General features: G+C 32.9%; 1 protein-coding gene across 3 annotated transcripts; it reads right to left on the bottom strand.

Annotated features, from left to right (window-relative positions):
* Window positions 1–2,254: 2,254 nt before the first annotated feature.
* Window positions 2,255–9,279, bottom strand: LOC144249100 (pancreatic alpha-amylase). 3 transcript variants are annotated; one of them, XM_077791248.1, is made up of 10 exons: window positions 9,112–9,279; window positions 8,609–8,755; window positions 7,604–7,801; window positions 6,873–7,103; window positions 5,991–6,124; window positions 5,144–5,266; window positions 4,948–5,047; window positions 3,912–4,030; window positions 3,687–3,812; window positions 2,255–2,444 (listed from the first exon to the last, which is right to left on the bottom strand). In XM_077791248.1, exons 1-10 carry the CDS (start codon window positions 9,277–9,279, stop codon window positions 2,255–2,257), a joined length of 1,536 nt encoding a protein of 511 aa, XP_077647374.1. The 3 variants fall into 3 exon arrangements, with proteins under 3 accessions (XP_077647374.1, XP_077647375.1, XP_077647376.1); XM_077791249.1 differs by having other exon boundaries at window positions 7,035–7,103; XM_077791250.1 differs by lacking the exon at window positions 6,873–7,103.
* Between the last annotated feature and the right edge of the window lie 10,290 nt (window positions 9,280–19,569).

The following is a 19,569-nucleotide window of genomic DNA, read 5'->3' as shown; positions in this document are numbered from 1 at the left end:
CAGGTAACCTACTTTTTAAATAGGCAATAATTTGTGACCTTCATGAAATTGTTCTTTTCATCAAGTTTGTGGACATATATTCTTCAGAATAATCCATTAGTATCTACTTAGAATTTGGGGATTTAATGATAACCTTCATCAATCATAACCTTCTACTCTTGACATTTGTCATTCATCTTTTCTTGGTAGTCTAGCAATCACTTTTTTAATTTCTCTAGTCATTTACTGGAATTAGCTGTTGTTTACACAATTTATTTTCCCTTACTATTTCATGTTTAACTTCAGTGATTCAAGCTTTGTTTTCTTTTTCCCTTCTACTTGCTCTGGGAATTTAGTCTTCCATTTTTAGTTTCTTAAAAGGAAAAATTGAGCTGGACATGGTGGCACATGCCTGTAATCCCAGCAGCTCAGGAGGCTGAAGCAAGAGGATCACAAGTTCAAAGCCAGTCTCAGCAAAAGCGAAGTACTAAGAAAAAGAATATATAAATTCATTTACAAATACTTATTGAATTCATACATAATATTTTCTGGATGCTATACTGAGATTAAGGATTCAATAAAGAGCAAAAGAGACATTTTCCAATGTACTAATGAGTAATAAGAAGGATGATATGGGCAGTCCTGAAAGCAATCAGAGGACCTGACCTAATCCATAGGTCAGACATTGAACCAAGATTTGAATGATGAATAGAAGTTTATTGGGAGAAGAGGTAAAGAATATCCCAAGTAGAAGGAAAATAATTTTTTTTTTTGCAAGGGTTGGGTGTTGGGATTGAACCCAGGAGCACTTGGCCACTGAGCCACATCCCAGGCCTATTTTGTATTTTATTTAGTGACAGGGTCTCAATGAGTTGCTTAGCACCTCGCTTTTCCTAAGGCTGGCTTTGAACTCCTCATCCCCCTGCCTCTGCCTCCCACACCACTGGAATTACAGGTATGTGTCATTGGCCCCAACCTAGAATGTTTCTTATTTTGAACTTTAGAAGCTAAGTTAAAATAACTAAAAAGTTAGCTTTGCTAAAAAAAAAAAAAAAAAAAAAAAAAACAGAAGCTAAAGAGAAGGAATCTTTTGAGGTGAGGCTTCAAATGCAGGCTTAATAGTCTAGTTAGACTTTTGGCCTTTTATCCTATGGAAAGTAAGAAATCCATTAATGAGATTTGGAAACACTGGAGTGGTGATGGTGATGGTTTTCCAATTTGAAAATCACATTGGTTGTGTGGTGGAGGACCATGTGATTGGAGGAAGGACTAAAGTATGATTATAAACAAAATCTGGAGAATATAGTGTCATGAAAGCTTTAACTGAACATCCATGTTAGAGGTTAGGGCAAGAATGAAAAGCCAAGTGACAGCAAGTCAAAACCACTGAAAGAAAATGAAAGGCAGGCAGGGGTTGTGGCTCAGTGGTAAAGAGCTCTCCTAGTATGTACCAGGTGATGGGTTTGATCCTCAGCACCACATGAAAATACATAAGTGAAATAAAAAGGCATTGTGTCCAACTACAGATAAAAAAACAATTAAAAAAAAGAAAGTGAGAGACAAGACTACAGGGAAAAGAATAGAATATTCTTGTGGGCTCAATAATATTAAAAATTATAGACTATGTAATTGAAGTCCCTTCTATTTTTCTAACTATATTTTAGATGTTGGTGGACCATTATTTTATTCATTTATTTATATGTGATGATGAGAAATGAACCCAGTGCTTCACACATGCTAGGCAAGTGTTCTACCACTGAGCCACAATCATAGACCCAGTCTCTTCGATTTTTAACTCTGTAAATTATAAAAGCACTTCTGTATTGTGAAAACCATCCAATTGAACTATCTCAGTATGTGAATCACCATTAAACCAGCTCTTTCTAATTGACAGAAAGACTCTGTAAGAGAATTACAGACAGAATTTCAGACTATATCTCTAAAGTGTAGACAGACTTTCAGACTATATCTCAGAAATAAGAGATACATAGTGGACAAATGGTGTCAAAGACCATAAATATATTTGTCAAAATGCTTTTCTGAGTTATTAGAAATTCCCTTGACAGGTAGGTTAAAGTGTGTCTTCTAAAAACAATAACACCTTGCCTGTTGTTTTCTTATAATTATACATATGAGTAATGCAATTTTTTAATACTTGACCTTTTCAAGTTGATGACATATATCTTATAATAAAATTTAAAAGATTATGAAAACTAATGTGTATACAATAAAAAAGACACTTGATAATGCTGTGTATATGCATTTAATTTAAATTTTACAACTTTGAATCAGCATGAATTGCAATGAATGGGTCTTCAGCAGAGTTACTAATAGAAAACTGAGCCTTGCCATCATTGGAAACATAGACTTTAATTCCTGTGCAATCTCCATTAATTTTATCTCCAGAAATGACATCACAGTATGTGCCACCAGGAAGACCAGTTTGCAATGTTGTTGACAATGACCTATAAAAAAAAATTTGCTATTTAACTTAAATTCATTATAAATATAAGAATTCAGATTCTCTCTAAAGTAAATAAACAGCTTAATTTTGTGCCATAGAATTTTAAGCAGTCAAGGTCTCAATAAGAAGAAAATGGAAACACAGAGACCTTTCCAGTGGATGTGAGCAGCACTCTCAGTACAATGTAACCATACAGAACACCTATCCATTCCTAGTCAGTGGTGACTATTACCAGACCATAAGGGTTGAAGAATAGCAGTGAAGATCTACAGGAATTGCTACCCTTAGAAAAAATACTGCCTGTGGTAAACATAAATATTTTCTATTTGTCTTTTTGTGAATTTATAAAAATATTGAATGCTTTAAAGAATTAAAATTGGAATTTTTCTTCAAAAATATTTTTTTCAAGGACTTGAAGAAAAAATATTCTAACACTTTTATGAAGAAGTATATAGCTTGGAATAGAAAACTATCTTGTATAAATTTATTTCAGTTCTTCTACCCAGAAAACACAGTAATTAAAGAACTAGCCATAGGCTCTTTTGGAAATAAAGAAAGACACATTACTTACTTATTTATTTTTGCCAATAAAATATAACTTTAGCCTAACCTGAGCTAAACATGAGCAGAAGTTGGGCTGGGACTGAGACATTCCAAAGCTGGCAGAGTTCTTCTGGCTGTAGTTCTCCATGTGAAAGACTCATTAGACTACAACAGTAAGGCTATCAGTATCACTAAAGAAAGGCCAGCAATGAGAAGCTTTAGAAGTAAAACTAAAAAAATCTACTGAGGAAAGTCATTGGCCATAAGATATATTTCTAAAATATACACTTTAAAAAATAGTACTTCTCTCTGAGAGGTAGATAGTGGAGTAGTTGAGATACAGAGCTTAAAAAAAATATTCCAGTACTAAGACTGAGACTGAAAGCCACATTATTTTAGAGATTTTTTCCATCCTTATATTAACTGTTGGTATATTTAGTGGCTCATGTAATATTAACATAATGTGCATCATGTTTATGTATGGATACATAAGAAAGCTCTAATTAAAACAAAAACCCCTATAAAAATAGCAGGGAAAATAAATGTCATCATCATTTTTCTTCTGTACTTTTCTGATTTCTTGTTTTCTTAATTCCCTGACTGAAAGGATTTTTCAGATATGAAAGAAGTAAATGAACAGGAATAGAATAAAACTAGAACATAACAGTGTAAAAATTATTTAAAATTGATATCTACTTACCAGTCATCATTATTAAAGACAATGAATCCTTTGTTTCCTCTTCCAAAAGCCACTTGGTTGCTACCATTATCCCACCAGTTTTGAAAAGGCTGGCCATCAACCACATTTCGGAAAGTAACCATGTTTCTGAAAGCACAGGATCATATAAAATGTTGATATTCTTAAACTCAAACAGTTTAAAGAAAAATGTTAAGGAAAGTGTTATAGGATATGCATTAGTCTTACCTTATTTGGCGCCATCGATGTTCACAGACCCAGTCATTGCCACAAGTAGTGTCTGGATTAATAGTTACTTCTTTAGTCACTCCATTATTATTTGGTGGTCCAACCCAATCATTAACATCCTTAATTTAAACAAAAACAGATTTTCAACACAAATGCATAAACACACGCACACATTTATCTTTCACTTCCTTCATGATACTAAACTCAGTTAATTGGTCCTGCTGCTTGTCTCTGCAGTGTCTTTATTTAGAATACACGATGTATAGAATTTTTATAGACCTTTACTGAATTTTTATCATCTGGTTCTCTAGGTATCTGTCTGAATTATAGGATTTTAGATATGAAATCTCTGTAATGATGCTACTTCTGAAATCTTCAGTTTAAAAAGAAAACCCTCACTTAACTTTTAAAACATCTACATAATTTACTTCTCAATTCAGTTTTGAAATTGATATTTGGATTAATGTTTTTACCATAGCCCGGATATTTTTCTCATTCTTACTTATCCTGAAGTGGTCTTTAAATTTTTTATTCTGTAATATATATCATTTCATTCATCTTTTAAGATATTTTACTCATTTAACTTCAGCTCAGCTGTACCATTTCTTTGCAGTCCATAAAATTTTTTTCAAAAAATATTTACACAGTATTTATTTCTTATAATAAAAGCAGGAACTGATTTAAGTTCTTGATAAGTTTTAGCAGGTGTAATCTTCACATCAACTCTATGAAATTGGGTACTTATGATAAGTATATACTCTACACCCTGTAACTTGTTCTTTTTCGTAAGTTTCTTTTCTCAGTGTGTGGATATCTGTCCTATTACTGAACAGTTTTCATACTCTTTGAAAACAGAGAACATAAATTTATGTATTCAATATCCTTTCCATTACTAAAATCAGAGTTCAGCATTACGTTTCCATTTAAATAAATACTTGATGAATAAATATTGAATGCAATAACCTCATGAGAAATTAAAACAAAATTACCTACTTTTTCTTGAGAAAAAGATATTTTGAACAAATTCAAAACTTACTTGTCCATTCACAAAATATCTTGGCCAACGGTAGCTTGACATTACTCGTGTAAATCCATAAGGATGAGCAAGCATAAATCCAACTGCCATTTTATACAGCCTGAAAGTTATAAAAATATATTTCAATAGAAGAATACAATATTATTACTCTCATTAAAAGGTGGGTTAAAGACATGTAGAGAGGTTTTTTTCCTACCTTGCATCCCAGAAAGTAAGAATGGATGCTCCTCCAGCTCCATGTCCTCGTTGGTTGTCATGGTTATCCACAAAGACTAGAGCTCTATCTGAGGGCATGAAACCCCAACCTTCTCCCCAGTTCCTATTAAAAAAATAAATATTTTTATTCTTTTACACTAGGTTTAGGGTAACCTAAATATGCATCTCTTTTTATATAGCATCCTTAGATAAACTCTCCAATTAATTATTCTATAGAATTTAGTGTTTTGTAGATTAACAAATTTATAAATTCATTGTGTGTTTGTATATATGTAGGATTCCTTGTATCAATTCATAGGTAAGATTTTTGTGATAGAAAAGTTTCTTTAAAGGTTTCAGAATATGCATTCTATGTGGATTTCTGAAGGTTAATATTCATACCACATTGTACAGAAAGGCAAACATGGTTAAAATGAGGCTTCAACACTGTATTCCTTTAGAGTGAGCACCTTAATGTTTCAAATTAAAGAGTTGAGAAAATGCATTCTTATTCCATAGTTATGGCCAAATTGTAGGTACTTTAAAAGTGGTAGCAATCTCTTAAAAATGACTTAGCTTTAATAGATTATAAGGAAACATTACTCAAATCCAGTGTGCTCAAATAATAGATAGATAAAAATACTTAGGAGATGTTTTGGTTTCCAGAATACTTCCTGTAGACTGATATTCTAAATTAGAAAGATGATTAATTGTGGTTTGAGGAAGAATAACATTTATTAATAATCTACTTCTTGATTTTCTAAGAAGGTTCTAAGACAATAACTCATCCTGGAGTAGTATGCCTAATAGGTCTGTAAAATACCATAAATGACAAATTATATATTTACTTTAAGTAAGCCATCTTCTCTCCATTCCACCTGCGAATAACTGTGCCCAGTTTTGCACCATACTTGAATTCTGTCACACGGCCATTTCCAAAGTACTCACTACTTTTAATTGCCTCACCACCCAGATCAATCACCTGGTAGAAATATAGTGCAAAATATCATTTTAATGTACAAAAGTTTTAAAGTATTTTAATGAAAAAATAATATAAAATAGCTTTAAAACATTTGTTATTTGAAATGCTTAAAACTGCTTTCATCACACTGAGATTCTTATTTTGTTTTGATAAAATATATGTCACAATATTGAAAGAAATCTCTTGACAAGGTAACTTGTGAAAATCTTGATCTCATTTAGTGTTGCACATAAATTATAAAAACAATAGCTCACACTATCATAGAACTTACTACCTCATCGATATTTATCAATGCTTGATAATAACTAATTCATTAATTACTAATTAATTTTCCAAAGAGAACAAAAACATAAACTTAATCATTATTTCTTTTCTTTACATAAAAAATATTTTTTCACAGAAAGTAAAATTAATTTGACTAAAAACTTAGACAGGTAATAGTGGTATAGTGAAGACCCAAACTCAGAATGGCTTGGACAACAACTATTTAATTTTTGGTCTTGTATAATGGTCTCTGGAATGTAATAAATATCAGGGATTTGTAGCCTAAATAAATTTCCTGTAGTTCCAAATAACATACTTTGATAGAATTAAATGTGTTATTTCTGAATAAAAATTTTAAGAATACTACAGCATATTAATGACTCAGCCATTTACCTACAGAAATTTCTTATTGAATTAAATCTGCCATTTATATTCTAGTGAATGAAATGATATAGTTTTTATGCACATATATAGATGAATGTACCTCCTGGAAAATGAAAGGCCTGCTTCCTCCAGGGAACCATTTTGTGTTTAGATTATGCAGTTTATCCAAAATTGCCTTTATGTCTCCAGGCCACATATGTTTAGAAGCGTCCAGTCTGAACCCTGCTACACCAATATCAATGAGATGGTTCATATAATTGGCAATTTCGGTGCGCACATAATCTTTCTCCAGGGCAAGATCAAGAAGACCAGTCAGGCGACAATCTCTGACCTGTTGAGGTAAAAATTTTGTGTTTTTGAAAAATATCATCTTTCACCTGAGAATCCATTTGATCATTTATTCATCAACAGATATTTCCATAATTTTCATTTTTTAAATTGGGCATTGGGAATATTGGCATTATTCTGTGGATGCACTTTGAAATATTTTCTAGCATAAAAAGGGAGAAGGTAGAAAATGAGTTGATGAGTATATGAGCTTTTTAATTGATTGGAGGAATTTATTTACTTATTTATCCTTCTGGGATTGAGGAATGAACCCAGTGCCTAACACATGCCAGGCAAGTATTCTATCACTGAGTTCTATACCTAGTACCATGATTGCAGAATGCTTTGGATTATTGAGTTTTTTATTTTTATGCAGTCATGGTTACTTATTTTACCTAGGAATCTAAACTAGTGTTTAAAATCAGTGTTTAAGTAAGCTACATGTGCATAATTAAAGGCATAGGTAGTTCTTTATTCAGATCATTATTTTAAAAAGAAAATTACCTGATAAGCATCATTATAGCTTTCAATGCCGCCACTTGAGGTTCTACATTTACCATCATTAAAATCCCAACCAGAGTATGGAACTGCAGGAAAATCCCTATTTCCAGCATTGAAGTAACTTCCACAAGTACTGCTTGTTCCTGCACCTCCCCCTTCACCACACATATGATTAATTACAGCATCCACATAAATTCGGACCTGAAAAGCAAAGGATTTACTTCAGTTTATTTTAAGTAAAAATCTGACACATTATTGATTGAACTTTACAGAGTATTCATTAAAATCTGAAATATTTCTTTATTATTGTATAACTTCATTTTCCAATAAGACTAAAAAGTGAAGCATGAAAGGACACTAATGTGAAATGAAGGGTGATATTCATTCTAGTTGTCTGGTCATATATTTACAAAAATGATGAATTGAGAAAAGCAGAAACTATGATAATTATTAAGAAAGTCATTTTTGAGGAGATAAGAATAAGTTGAGATAGAAAAAAATATTAATTTTTGAAATTTCAGTGGATCACAAGGAAAAAGAAACAATTAGCCTTTACTCTCTGCTTAGGATCTGAAGAAAGGAAGATAGATATTGCGTATCATTACACTCCTCACTCTAAAGTGAAAATGGCTATTTATTATTAAAAAAAAGATGGAGAAGAGTAATCAGGAATTTACTTGTAGATAAATCACATAAAATTCACAGCAACTATTATAATTGGAAATGTTAATACTTAATAAGAAATGTATTTAGTTATAAGGGTTAAAGTTGATGCCTTGCTTTACAAGTGAATTATTCTTTAAACTTTAAATGGTCTTTTCTTTAGTAGATAAATGGCACATATATGATTATTTATAAAGGTTGAACATATAGCAATTGTTCATTTTGAGTTACTGCTCAAGTATGAAGTTAAATTTTAAAAAATCAAGTCCCAAAAACTTACTGCTCAAGAGAGGAAGAAATTATCTTCCTATGTAATATTTTTAAAAGAAACTTCAATTCACTTACACCAACATTGTTACACCTAGTCACCATCTCTTTGAACTCATCTTCATTTCCAGATCTTGTGCATATTTTATAGCTAATTGGTTGGTATCTTTCCCACCAAGGTCTTGAAGGGTTGTTAATAACAATATTTTCATTAGGTGGTGAGACCTACAAACAAAGCAAACTTAATAAGTATCAAATTATAGCTTATTTTATATCATTAAAACCTCTAAAACAAATTAATAACCTAAAATTATTGCTGAATCTTTGTAAATGCAGCTACAGTAGTTTATAACCACTCTAAAACATTAACATCCTCTTAAAGATGTCCTGCTGTTATTCTGAAACAAAACATAAAGTTGCCACCAATACTAAATTTTTTTCTTTCTCAAAAAACTGTTTCAGAGGACTTATATGAGACGTAAAATATTATCTCAGATTCACAGAAACAGATTGCCATTTTACTATATCATTTATCATAAGATCAAGTAAATGTTGTAATTTATGATGTGAACAATCCTTACCTGAACTCCTCCAAATCCATTGGGAGCTAAGTATCGCTCACATTCCTTAGCAATATCAACCCAGCGCCACTCAAACAAGTGGACAATAGAGGTCCTTCCCTGTTGAGTGTTTGGGAAATACTGAGCCCAGCAGAGCCCAAGGGCTGAAAGCAGCACAAAGAACTTCATTTTGCTCTGAAGCTGCCACTGTTCTTTCTAGCAACTATATATATTCCTGTAAAAGAACACATTTGACAAAGTAAATGTTAAGATGAAAAAATATTTAGAGTAAAAACACTGAATGTGAAAAAGATTATTAATAATAATGTTAAATCAACAGGTGAAGAACATTCATAAACTCTCCCAAGAAAATGATCTTAAATGACCTTTTAGAACTTAATGTTGTTCTTATTAAAGGAATATTAGTCTTTTCAAATATCTGGTATGTGACATATGTAAACAGTCCTCATTCATGTATTATTTACCTAGAAGTAGATCTTATTTCTGATGTCCTTCACTAATAGAAAGTTACAATCAGACACAACTCAATTTATACTCAAAATGTTGTTTGAACTATTTATCTGCAATGTTTGTAATATTTCAATTTCCAAAAAGAAACAAGACATTAATTTTCTTGTCCTCCTTCCCACACACCAATTTTTATTTATTCACACTTCTGCATTCCCATCAATCTAAGTGCTTAATAACATGGCTAGAGAGTAGATTTTGTGCTAGAATAGTAGGATTTGTGATGGAATAGCAGAATTTGTGGTGGTTATGATTTTATCCCAGTAGCCAAATATATTTTATGTGTAATAAAACACTAAATCAATGAATGCACATCCTTTTCCTCCTTAATTAATAGTATAGGTGGAAAAATGTTATCCATCCTTTCAACAAGGATTGAGTGTTCTCCTTTGCCAAGTATTAAGGATGATATAAGGGATATAATGATGAGCAAGACAGTCATTTTTCTGTTCCAAGAGAGCTTACATTCTAGTGGAAGAAAAATAAAATATGCAAGTAAATATAATATCAGTAATGATAATAACAGTGATGATAAATAATTTCAGATTTCAATAAAAACTACTATGAAGTAACAGCATAATAAAATAGAGAGTAACATCAGTATCAGAGTATTTCAGATTGGATGGTCAATGAAACATTACTTGAGGGAGTGATTTTAGCTGTGAATTAAAGAATTAAAAATAAGTAGTCATTTGAAGACAAGGAAAAGACCAATCTAGATAGAGGAGAAAGCAAAAACTCATGGGTGAAAAAAGCTTGGAATACTTGAGACAACTTTTCTTTTTTTAAGTTAGCAAAACCTAAGCATGTGTGATAAATGGAAAAGTAAATGAATTGAAAATAGATAGGTAGGTCAGATCTTAGAATGAATCAAGAAAGAGAGCTAGTGAGGGTGTAAGGAGTGCTGAAAGAGCATGCTGTGCTTTAAAAGGAAATTATGATTGCTTCTTGGAGGAAATCAGAAACTGGACTATAAGAATGAAAGAAGGAAGAATAGTTTGAAGCTTTTTATAGTAGTCCAGGAAAGAAGTGGGTGACTTTGACTAGGGCATAGACAGGATGTTTCAAAGGTGAGAGGCAACAGGTTTATGGATATATTAAATCTAAAGAATTAATGAAATGCAGATGCTAAAGATATAGATATTTGGTGATGATATTTATCAAGATGAGGGGAAATGAGGATGTACTATCTCTGTGGAAGAGTTATTACTCCAATTATTACCTATTTATTTCTATAGTATTCACAGCACTCTCCTTTGGTCCTTCCTGGAACCAACCATGTGGACAATCAAAGTTCCATGTGTTTTACATGTAGTTCATACCTCCTGGTATTCTTCCTATGATCCTCTTCTACCATTGTTGTGTACCTGGCATATATTGAGTTGAAGCAACATTGTCATAAAGCCTACATTTATATTCCTAGGCATAGTTTATAACTCCTCTTCTGTGTTACAGCTTTTCAAAATATTATTTATATCATTTATAGAGTAAATGTGTTATAAATAATTAAATATTTACACGTTCACCATTCTGGACCAAGCTTTTAAAAGGTAAACATCATATGTAATGTTGAACCTAGCAAATGATTACTATGTCTAATGTGCTCAATAAATGGCTATCTAACATATACTCGTAAGTTACAAGTATTGTGCAAGACATTGAGGTTACTATGGGTTATGTCTTCATCTTATAAATAGATGAACATCATGTCAGAAATTCTGTAATACTTCAACCCTTCTATTTCCAAAAGTTTCATATACATGAAGAAACTAAGGCCCAGAGAGTCTGAGCAAATTGCCAAACTTCTGTAGCAAGTGACAAGGAAAAATATGATAACGGGTCTGACTTTGAAGTGACATTTTCTGCATTATATCAATATTTCTTCTGTATTTCTGAAGTTGAGATGTTCACTATAGAAGCCACGAGCAATAATTATCTATGGAGTAGTTGAAATGTTGCTAATTTGAACAGAGATATGCTCTAAGTATAAAATATACTTTGTATTTCAGAGTTAATATAAAATCAGAACATGAAAATTAATAATTATTTTTACTTTATGAATTAATATTCTGAGAGAAATTAAGATAAATAAAATCTAATATTAACATGAATAAACTCCATTCATTTTTTGCTTCTTTACAAATGGTCATTAAAAATGTTAAATTACATATATGATATGTGAGATCCTACTAGAGTTATTCTAGATGTTAAGTATGAGAAGGGATACAACCACACAGGAAAGCCAACCATTGTAAAGTGAAGGGTGAGATCATTGTGGTAAGATTTTATTGACACAAAAAGTAATTTCTGACATAAATAGGGGAAGATGAAATTGATTCAAAGAATGGGTTGGACTTTAATGAAAAAAGATCAGGTAAAATTCCATTTTAGTAAGAAAAATAGAATTATCAAATGTGAGTAAGAGCAAGGAGGAAAGTAGTGCTTTAAAACCATAAGCTGAGGTGTAGGAGAACTATGGGCATCAAGGTGGTAAAGATGTATTGAGAATGCTCAATGTCAGGAAGAAGAAAACATTTTTCTTGGAAGCCTGTACCAAGATACTGTTTGTTTGCTTTAGACAGGAAAGGAAATTGATTAGAATTTTTTAAGTATAACAGATGGATTAGAAGGCACAGATAGCAGGGACAGAAACACTAGAAATCCTGCAGATTATTAAAGAGGCAGGCATGAAAATCTGAACTAGGATTATAGCAATAAGAATGAGAATTAGGAGAGTACTGCAGATTGTTGCAATGAGGGCGACCAGATGAATAACATTTTCCAGTGGCCATACCTATGTGGGGTCTCTTCCTACATCATCTGTGGGATTGATATACGCAATGTGTGATTTGCCTCATAGAGTGAAATTTCAGTCAATAAGAAACAAGCAAAAATTTTATTAGGGCTTTCATTGGGCTTAATCTTATGAAAATCAGAGTCTATTGTGCTGTGTGCAGAGTTGGAATGAACGGATAGGTAAAGAAGTCTGGTCGTCCCTCGCCATTCCAGTCATCTGAGTTTTTTACCACTAGCTAACAGTAGGTGAATAATGCTCCAGGGCTGAACCAGCAGAAGGTCCATCTGTTCACCCATACAATTATAAAACATGAGATATTTTTATTAAGTAATAATTAACTTATACAGAGAAGAGAGATGCAATAAATCTGGTGAAGATTGACTACATGAAATGGTAGCTAATTAGACATCAGTGGAGAAAAAAATGGAGTTAAAGAGGACTCTGTTATTTAAAGGTTTGGTGAGTGGGAAATGGCAACACCCTTGTCACTTACAGTACAATTTAAAGGTAAATTGGTTACAGGAACACTAAATCCTGAGTTTGAGCTTCTACTTTTAAACCTACATGGGAATACAAAAACAACTTAAAAGATAGGTTGAGAAGCAAAAAAGCAGAGAAATTTGGGATTTTCCAATAAAGCTATGATATTTTGAGGAATGGCACACAACATATTTACTGATTTACCAGAGATTCTGAGCAGAACAGATGTCATCCCCAAACAATGTCCAGGCAAATGCTGTCTGAATTATCTGGTCTGGAAAACTGCATCCTTAATAGCTGACAAGGTACCAAGAGAGACATTGAAAGCAAAGATACCATCAATTGATATAAAAGATGGGGTAGAGGGTACAGGAAGGAGAGAATAAAGAGCTCTTTCATTACCAGAGAATGGTTTTCAACAACAAACAAAAAAGGAAAATTTGCAAGGTTTACAAGACACAAACTGGATGTGGTTGAGTATTAGAATCAGATTAGAAGAGAAGACAGATTAGACAGTTGATGGTAACATAGGGCTGATGCTCTAAAGAGTTGAGAGAGAAGGGAGGAATCATTTGAATGTCACACTTGATTGAAGGTTACAAATTCTAAAATGTGATGGTTCAGAACATGACCTCAAGATTAAGACTAGCTATTTTTAAATCTTTCTTTAATGTAATTTTTTATATGACTGCAGAACACATTACAATTCTTATCACATATATAGAGCATATTTTTTCATATCTCTGGCTGTATACATAGTATATTCCCACCAATTTTCATCTTCATAAATGTACTTTGGATAGCAATGATCATCACATTTCACCATCATTAATTACCCCATGCCCCCTCCTTTCCCCTCCATCCCCTCTGCCCTATCTAGAGTTTGTCTATTCCTCCTATGTTCCCCCTCTCCTCACTATGAATCAGCCCCCTGATATCAAAGAAAACATTTGGCATTTGGTTTTTGAGGATTGGCTAACTTGATTTAGCATTATCTTCTCTAACTCTATTCATTTACCTGCAAATGCCATGATTTTATTCTCTTTTATTGCTGAGTAATATTCCATTGTGTATATATGTCACATTTTTTTTTATCCATTCATCTATTGATGGGCATATAGGTTGGTTCCATGGTTTAGCTATTGTGAATTGTGCTGCTATAGGCATTGATGTAGCTGTGTCCCTGCAGTATGCTGTTTTTAAGTCCTTTGGGTATAGACCTAGGAGAGAATTAGCTGGGTCAAATGGTGGTTTCATTCCCAATTTCCAAGAAGTCTCCATACTACTTTCCATATTGGCTGCACCAATTTTCAGGCTCACCAGCAGTGTATGAGTGTACCCTTTTCCCAACATCCTCGCCAACACTTATTGTTGTTTGTATGCATAACAGCTACCACTCTGACTGACTGGAGTGAGATGAAGTCTTACAGTGGTTTTGATTTACATTTTTCTAATAGCTAGTGGTGATGAACATTTTTTTAATGTATTTGTTGGTATATGAGACCTCTGAGAAGTGTCTCTTCAGGACCTTGGCCCATTTATTTATTGGTTTATTCATTTTTTTGGTGTTTAGCTTTATGAATTCTTTATATACCCTAATAATCAGTACTCTATCTGATGTGTGAGGGGTAAAGATTTGCTCCCAAGATATAGGCTCTCTATTCACCTCACTGATTGTTTCTTTTGCCAAGAAGAAGATTTTTAGTTTGAGTCCATCCCATTTATTGACTCTTGACTTTAATTCTTGTGCCACAGGAATCTTATTAAGGAAGTTGGGGCCTAATCCCAAATGATGGAGATTAAGGCCTACTTTTTCATCTATTCAACGAAGGGTCTCTGGTTGTATTTTTAAGTCCTTGATCCATTTTGAGTTGAGTTTTGTGTATGGTGAAAGATAGGGGTTTAATTTCAGTTTGTTGCATATGAATTATTTTTCCAGATGAACTTAATGATTGCTTTTTCTATTTCTATGAGGAATGTCATTGGAATTTTGATTGGAATTGCATTAAATCTATAGTGCTTTTGGAAGTATGGTCATTTTGATAATATTAATTCCCCCTATCCAAGAGCAAGGTAGATCTTTCCATCTTCTAAGGTCTTCTTTGACTTCTTTCTTTAGAGTTCTGTAATTTTTATAATATAGATCTTTCACTTCTTTCATTAAATTGATTCCCAAGAATTCTTTTTTTATGGGGCTATTGAGAATGAGGTAGTTTTCCTGTTTTCCCTTTCTGAGAATTTGTCACTGATAAACAGAAATGCCTTTGATTTATGGGTGGTGATTTTATATCCTGCTACTTTGCTGAATTCATTTACTAACTCTAGAAGATTTCTAGGTGGAACTTTTAGGGTCTTCCAGGTATAGAATCATATCATCAGCAAATAGTGCGAATTTGAGTTCTTCTTTTCCTATGTGTACTTCTTTAATTTTCCTCATCTGTGTAATTGCTCTGGCCAGTGTTTCAAGAACTATGCTAAATAGAAGTGGTGAAAGAGGGTACCCCTGTCTTGTTCCAGTTTATAGAGGGAATGCCTTCAATTTTTCTCCATTTAGAATGTTGTTGGCCTGGGGCTTAGCATAGATAGCCTTTATGATGTTGAGATATGTTCCTGTTATCCCTAGTTTTTCTAGTGTTTTGAACATAAAGAGTGCTATATGTTGTCAAAAGTTTTTTCTGTGTCTATTGAGATGATCATATGATTGTTACCTTTAAGTCTATTGATGTGATGAATTACATTTATTGATTTTTGTATGTTATGTTGAGCCAATCTTGCATCCCTGGGATGAATCCCACTTGATCATGGTGCATGATCTTTTTGTATTTGATTTGCCAGAAATTTAGCATTATGTTTATTAGAGATATTTGTCTGAAGTTATTTTTTTTGATGTGTCTTTGCTTGGTTTTGGAATCAGAGTGATATTGGCCTCATAGAATGAGTTTGGAAGTGCTGCCTCTTTTTCTATTTCCTAAAATAAATTGGAGAGTATTGATATTAGTTCTTTCTTTAAAGGTCTTGTAAAACTTGGCTGTGTATCTGTTTGGTCCTAGGATTTTCTTGGTTGGTAGACTTTTGATGGTGTATGCTATTTCAACACTTGAAATTGATCTGTTTAAATTGTGTATATCATCCTGATTCAATTTGGGCAAATTATATGACTCTAGAAATTTGTCAGTGCCTTTGATATTTTCTATTTTATTGGAGTACAGGTTTTTGAAATAATTTCTATTTATCTTCTGTATTTCTGTAGTGTCTGTTGTGTTATTTACTTTTTCATCACGTATGTTAATGATTTGAGTTTTCTCTGTCCTCTTCATTAGCATGGCTAAGGGTCTGTCAAAAGAACCAACTTTTTGTTCTTTCACTTTTTTCAATTGTTTCAATTTCATTGATTTCAGCTAAGAGTTTAATTATTTCCTCTCTTCTGCTGCTTTTGGTGTTGATTTTATTCTTCTTTTTCTAGGGCTTGAGATATAGTATTAAGTCATTTTATTTGTTGACTTTTTCTTCTTTTAAGGAATGAACTACATGCAAAGAACTTCCCTCTTAGAAGTGCTTTCCCAGTGTCCCAGAGATTTCAATATGTTGTATCTGTGTTCTGATTCACCTCTAAAAACTTTTTAATCTCCTCCTTGATGTCTTTTGTAATCCATTGTTCATTCAATAGCATATTATTTAGTCTTCAGGTGTTGAAGTAGATTTTATTCCTTATTTTATCATGATTTCTAATTTCATCCCATTATGATCTGATAGAATGCAGGGTAGTATCTCTACTTTTTTATATTTGCTAAGAGTTGCTTTGTAGCATAGCATATGGTCATTTTAGAGTACAATCCACGTGTTGCTGAGAATAAAGAATATTCTCTCATTGAAGGTTGGAATATTCTATATAAGTCAGTTAAGTCCAAGTTATTGATTGTATTACTGAGTTCTATAGTTTCTTTGTTCAGCTTTTGTTTGGAAGATCTATCTAGTGATGAAAGAGGTGTGTTAAATTCAACCAAAATTATTGTGTTGTGGTCTATTTGACTCTTGAACTTGAGAAGAGTTTGATGAACGTAGCTGCTCCATTGTTTGGGGCATATATATTTATAATTGTTAAGTCTTATTGGTGTATGATTCCCTTGAGAAGTATGTAGTGTCCTTCTTTATCCTTTTTGATTGACGTTAGTTTGAATTACTATATTGATATGAAGATGGAAACCCCTGCTTGCTTGCATTCCGTGTGAGTGGTATGATTTTTCCAAGCCCTTTACCTTCAGTCTGGGAATGCCTTTTTCTATGAGATGTGTCTCTGGGAAGCAGCATATTGTTGGGTCGGTTTTTGTTGTTGATGTTTGTTTGTTTAATTCAATCTGCTAGTCTGTGTCTTCTGATTCTGAGTTTAGGCCATTAACATTCAGGGTTATTATTGAGACATGATTTGTATTCCCAGCCATTTTTGTTTATTTTTGGTATTTAACATGACTTGGTTTCTACTCTGATTAGATTTTCTTTTAGTGTAATCCCTCCCTCTGCTGATTTTCATTATTGTTTCTCATTTCCTCATCTTGGAATATTTTGCTGAGTATGTTCTGTAGTGCAGGATTTCTAGTTGTAAATTCTTTTAACTTTTGTTTATCATGGAAGGTTTTTATTTCATCATCAATCTAAAGCTTAGTTTTGCTTGATATAAGATTCTTGTTTGGCATCCCTTTTTTTTTTTTTCAGAGCTTGGTATGTGTTGTTCTACAGTCTCCTGGCTTTGAGATCTGGGTTGAAATCTCTGTTGAGATATGAATTGGTCTCCCCCTATATGTGAGCTGATTCCTCTCTCTTGCAGCTTTTAAGATTCTATTCTGATTCTGTATGCTAGGCATTTTCATTATAATGTGTCCTGTAAGCCTCTTGTATTTGGTTTTCCAATTTGCTTTCCATGCTTGGTTAATTTTCTGATATTATCTCATTGAAGAAATTGCACATTCCTTGGGTTTGGAACTCTGTGCCTTCCTCTATCCCAATAACTCTTAGATTTGCTCTTTTGATGATTTCCCATAATTCTTGGATGTTCTATGCATGGTTTCTACCTTTCTTCACTGTGTGATCAACTTTATTTTTCAGATTGTATACTTTGTTTTCATTTTCTGATGTCATTTCAAGTGATCTAGTCTATTGGTTGTGATTTCTATTGAGGTTTTGATTTATTGTATCCTTCATTTCAAGGATTTATGACTGGTTTTTATTGGAGAGTATCTATGTCTATCTTGAAGTAATCTTTTGCTACCTGCATTTGCTCTCTTATCTCATTGTTGGAGTGATCAATTTTTGCTTGTATTTGCTCATTTAGGTCATTCTTTAATTCACAGATCATCTTAATTATGTACCTTCTGAACTCCCTCTCTGACATTTTCTCAACTTTGCTGTCCATAGGTTCTGTTATTATAGTGTCCTGATTTGTTTGGGGCACTTTCCTCCCTTCTTTTTTTCATGTTGTCTATGTGTCTTCCTTTCTTCCAGTGCGGATCTGAGATATTACAGTTTCTTCCCTATATTCTTGTATTACCTGTGCAGATTGTCTGACCCTCACCTTGCTATTAGGCTTCCAGACCTGTTGGTGTCCCTCAATGGATGCTACAGCATCCTGAGTCTGGGATCTCCATAAGTTAGAGTGGGTGGATCAGGGACACTGGGCTTGACCTCCTGTAGTAGTCAACTGGTAGAAAGGGTGGTCCTGTGCCAAAGGCTAGGCTCTGGCATAGTCTGCCCCACAGGGAAAGTGTTTGACCAGGTGTGCTATGGGCCTGGGCCCTGCAGAGGCCAGTGTGGGTGGATCTCTAGTTTTAAATCTTGACCTTTCCAATTATCAGTTGTGTGATCCTGGAAAGTGGTCTTTGTAAATTTAACTTATCTACAAACTAGATAAAGTGATGTTTATGTCATGAAATTATCATGATTAAGCAAGTTAATGCAAGTAAAGCTGTTATCCTAGTATATGAACATGATAAAATCTCAGTAAGCTTGTTTGCTATGATATTGTTATTACAGCATGTTATTTTTAGTCTTGGTCCTACTGAAATTGTTTCAAACTCATTTCTCTTTCCACCTTTCATTCTTTCATCACATGGCATTCTCTTTCCTTTCCACACTTTTCAAATTCTAATAATTCTTTCTACTACTCAGAAATAATTTTGTATCCCCCAGAGTAAGATACAGGAATGAAAAGACATCTTTATTATTTTCCATCTTTAATTTTGTGCATTTTTTCTTTTCCCTTTCTTCTTTTTTTCTATATTCCCTCTCTCTCCCCTTCGCATATCTGTTTCTATTTCTTTTCTTCTTTAGGATTTCTGGCAGACCTGTGTTGATTTTGAAACATACTTTCATCGTTACCTATTAAGTTAATTTTAAGTCATCCTGTTAGCCACAGATCAGTGATATTCACAGTGCAGGTAAGATGTTATTAAAAGAAGAAAACTTGAGGATATTATTGGGGAATTTTATTAGCAAATCAAGATAAGTGGAGATATACAAACATAAGCTTCTATTACTCCTCATATACATTGTCATTTATTTTTCTCATTTACTCTTTTTTTAAAATAGCATAATATATTATCTTGTACTTTGTAATTTTTCTTTTCATAGAATACATGTGGTCATTATCAATTTCCATAGTGGAAAAAAATATTTATTATGTA

The sequence above is a fragment of the Urocitellus parryii genome, chromosome 11, assembly GCF_045843805.1.
Source record: "Urocitellus parryii isolate mUroPar1 chromosome 11, mUroPar1.hap1, whole genome shotgun sequence".
Classification (NCBI taxonomy): Eukaryota; Metazoa; Chordata; class Mammalia; order Rodentia; family Sciuridae; genus Urocitellus; species Urocitellus parryii.
Note: the sequence above shows the minus strand (reverse complement) of the source record. Positions and strands in the feature narration are given on the sequence as shown.